At 39.2% G+C, this 4,135-nt stretch overlaps 2 protein-coding genes across 3 annotated transcripts in view; both read right to left on the bottom strand.

The window, feature by feature from the left end:
• Window positions 1–842, bottom strand: part of LOC104776051 (arabinosyltransferase RRA3-like) — a 3,301-nt gene extending 2,459 nt beyond the window's left edge. The window contains exons 1-2 of one of the 2 annotated variants that reach the window (XM_019243538.1): window positions 425–842; window positions 18–176 (exon numbers count right to left, since the gene is read on the bottom strand). In XM_019243538.1, the coding sequence (XP_019099083.1) occupies window positions 18–176; window positions 425–595 (330 nt within the window). In that variant the 5' untranslated portion in view covers window positions 596–842. The remainder of the gene's footprint in view (window positions 1–17; window positions 177–424) is intronic. The other variant, XM_010500051.2, reaches the window with a different exon arrangement.
• LOC104776053 (uncharacterized membrane protein At1g75140-like) lies at window positions 745–3,393 on the bottom strand. Its single transcript, XM_010500053.2, has 2 exons — window positions 1,265–3,393; window positions 745–973 (listed from the first exon to the last, which is right to left on the bottom strand). The coding sequence occupies exon 1, from the start codon at window positions 3,092–3,094 to the stop codon at window positions 1,274–1,276; it is 1,821 nt and encodes a 606-aa protein (XP_010498355.1). The 5' UTR covers window positions 3,095–3,393; the 3' UTR covers window positions 745–973; window positions 1,265–1,273.

The following is a 4,135-nucleotide window of genomic DNA, read 5'->3' on the forward strand; positions in this document are numbered from 1 at the left end:
GTTCCCAAAGCTAGAACCTGTTTTCGTGCACTGTCTGATCCTTGCTCAGCTAACTGTAGCTTTTGTGTTAACTCTCTGATTTGCTTCTTTAACTCTGCATTCTTCTCTGAGAGAGATACAAAGTCTGATTTTAGCATTTTCACTCGTTCCGGCGATTCACAAGCTGACGATCCAACCTAAACCAAAGAAGTGATGAAATCTCAACTTAATTCCAAAATCAGACACAGTATCCAGTAATCAACCAAACCAGTTTCAAGATTATCTTCAACTAATCTCCAACTAACATATCACCAAGAAGAATCTCAATGTTTAAGATACTAAACCACTTAATACCTATAATGGCTGAGTCAAATCCAATCTAGGTAACTCGATCACGGAACCCAAAAATTAAAACTTTACAGATTTAGGGTGTAAGATGCAGTACCTTGTTGCTTGATTTGGAGAGGCGTTCGTTAGCTGATAACGACGAGTTGGAGTTGAAGAACCCATTTGGGAACAGAACGGCGCATACGCAACCGATAAAGATACCGATAAGGATGGCGATCGCAATTCGAGATCCACGGAGCTGTTGGCTTCTATCTCTACGACCCGCCATGGCCGTTGACTTTTCTCAAAACGAAATCAAAAGAGAAGACCCAGAAGCTCAAAACGGGATAAAGACTCCTCCTTTGATCACCTAAACGAAACTTTTTTTTTAGAACAATGTGGTGGATCAGAGTAAAAACCCTAGAAATGTGCTGGTTTCTACGGTGGTCTCAGGGTCAGACCTGCCGGCTTTTGAAGTTGTTGAGAAATATAGAGCTTGGGTTTGGCATTGTCTACGAAGACGACGACGATGAATCAAAGAGCTTGTGTTAGTTATGTTCCTCTACTTCACACGATGTAGATTCGTATGCTTTGTGTTCTATAGTTGAAGATGAATTTTTAACCGTTCGATGAGATGACTATTTCGCTGACTCATCCGACGGTCAACCTAACAGATTATAAATCGAGTTTAAGGAGAGAAATTAAAAATAATAAGGCTCACATCTATTATTTGCTAGCACGATCACACATGAGACATGCATGATAGACCAAAAACACATCTTGACTAATATGATTGAGAGTTGTTAAGTTGCTAGTCAAACTTTGAATCGCATCTTTATTAAAGAAGTTTGCAAAGTATGTTATTACTGTTTGACCAGAGTTTTACATTTTCAAGAGACTTGCCGGTTAAAAAGCGAAAGGTAAATAAAAAAAAACCTTATAGAGTTTATAAACTTACAAAGATTGTTTAAGTATCGTTGTCCAAAACTTTGTTGTTACCAAACAAATGGTCTCTTCTATTACCAAACCCGTTTGAATCAAGACCCGAGCCGCCACGATAATTGTTATGATCCTGTGCGGTTGTTCTATAGTTTCCATCCACTGGAGCTCTCGAACTCGGGTCGTTATCTCCAACCGACCGGTATGAACCACCAGCGTACCTTCTCCGTAGATCCATGAGGTCATCGTTTCTTCTTGAAGGTTCAGTGAAAGTCGGCTCTTTCGTTGAGCTGTTTTGTCCCGCGGTCGGAGTAAACGGATCATCTGGTCCCCATGCAGTGAGCGATTCTTTCTTCTTGGCAAAGAAATGCCAAGCTCCGAACAGAAACAGTATGAAGAAGAACACCGGACTGCTCCAAAGCATTGTATTAAAGTCTCCTTTTAGAGTCGGAAGCTTCGACTTATAAACCGCGAAATATCCGTTTTCTAAACCGATCACAAGAAGGTTTTCTCTGTCGCTAGCTATCAAAGGCCTCGTCTTAACTACTGCGGTTCTTGAAGATGATTCACGATGGCTCAAGAACGCGGATCTGATCTCTTCTAAACCCGCGGAGAACAAAAGCCGAGGGCCAGCAGTACGAACGTAATGCTGAGTCGATACATTGAAAGCGAAAACCTTTTCTTCGTTGATAACTAAAAGATAGCCTTTGATTGATTGTAAAGCTACTGGCTCCTCCATTTGAAACTTCTTCTTGGATCTAACCCTACATTTGAAGTTCATTATATCTCCGTGAAGCAACACATGAATGATCTCTCCCTCAGATGTGAACCCGTAAGCTTTAGACCGTTCCGTGGCATCAAAGACATAAGTTCTCGCAAGAGAATGGTTAAGTCCTTCGCACTCGGTTTCCCTAATCTTCATTGTCCTTAAGTCCAACGAACCAGCACCAGACTCAGTGAGAAACAACAATCTCTGTTTCAAGAACACAAGCGGTCTACTCGATGGCATAACCGAGCCATAAACCGTTCTGTTCTCAGTCAAAACCGTGAGCTTCCCGCTTAAATCCGTCGCCAATATATACCTAACCCGACCCACATGATGCACTTCCAATAGAGTCACAGGATCAGCCGAATCATCCACATCAAACTTCCCAACATTTTCCATGGAAACAGAGTTCGAGTTCCAGTCTTCCCCATTAGACCCCTCGTGAATCCTATGCAACAAAACCGCACCGTTCTGATGGCCAGTAACCACGAAACTCGAGTTCCTAAACACAGATAGATACGAGACCATAGCTGTAACGGGAGAATCAACCGTGGTGAAGAACTCAATCAAAACATCACCATTTCTCAAGAACACATAAACCCTTCCTCTAGAATCACCAATAGCAAAGTACTTGCTCGAACCTTTGAAATCTCTAAAAGGTAACACATTGATACAAGTCGCATCGGAATTGAGTTTCACAGCTGATGTGAACTGAAAGCTCTCAGACCAAAACGGACTATACGTAGTAACTGAAAACGCCTTAGCTCCTCCTCCTCTCTCCTTCTCTTCTCCGATCTCATCATCAAGTGATCTAGTGATATCGTTCCTCTCCTTTAATGGAGTCTCAGATAACTTAGCATCTAGATTAGCGACTAGTTCCGTCAGATTCTTAACGAGTTCCTCTAGGTTATGCAATAGCACAGCTTCTCTATTGGATTCGCTAACTGAGACAGCTACATCGCTGGAAACATCTTCGATAACCGGAGACTCGTTGGCATACGACGGCGATATGAAAAGCAAAGTGAAGGAGATTAAAAGAGAGAAGCATAAAAAGAAGGACTTGCCGTTTCGGGGATCCGCCATTGAAGTAATTGAAAAGGGTTTAAAGCAGAAAGCTTTCTTCTTCTTTTTTTTTTGCTTTTCTGCCTGAATCAGTAATGAGTAACCGCCATTTATGCAGATCTGTAGGAGATGAAGATTTTGGATCTCGAAAGAGCAAAAAAGAACCGTCTGGTTGGAGTCTAAAACTGAGATTTTGTTTGTGTGATGTAAGAAAATTAATAAAGTGTCAAAATTTGAGATCTTTGTGTCCCGGAATTGGCTCCGGTCGTCTTCAGTCACGGTGACGCTTAGTACAACGAAGTAAGAAGAGATCAGATATTTTTAAGACTATTATTTCAATATTTCTCAATTCTCATGTTATTTTTATATGTTTTTTTACTTTAATAATTTACTATTGTTTTTTAAGGTTTTTAATTACTAGTATTTTTTCCATTAATAAATTGATAATGTATTGTCAGCAGTTGTTAGTTCATACTTGATTTGGAAAGTATTAGTATTTTGGTAGATAATGAAGAAAATTTAAGACTTGTTTTTTAGCTTTCAATTGGAATGAGAAGATAAATCTAACTTTACAGATTGTTTACATATAGATTTGATAACATGATCACATATATATAAGAAATACATTTTAATGTGAGAACATAAACTGAAAAAATGTTTAGATAATTGAAATAAGACGTTCGAATTTAAGATATGATATATCCCTTTTCGTCATAAATCAGGTGGATCAGTTGATGAAATACCTTTTCTTTACGAAGACAATATCACGGGTTAAAAGTTTTTTTCCTTTTTTCTTTTCCGCCGACTACTTAAGATGGCCAAAAAAACATAGAAAAATACACATGCTGATCAAAGACAAGATCCATAGATCCTCCCTCCACGTGAAGTTTCTTGATCAGAGTGAAGCAAAGCTCTCGATTATTCAAAACACATTGTCCCAACGCTTATATATTGACAAAAGTCCACCATGAGATCCCCAAATCTTCGTATTTTTCTTTTCTTACCCTAAACATACATAAATGTATAGAAGCCAAAACCCCTTCAAAAAAAAAAAAAAAAAAA

Source organism: Camelina sativa, chromosome 3 (assembly GCF_000633955.1).
Source record: "Camelina sativa cultivar DH55 chromosome 3, Cs, whole genome shotgun sequence".
NCBI lineage: Eukaryota > Viridiplantae > Streptophyta > Magnoliopsida > Brassicales > Brassicaceae > Camelina > Camelina sativa.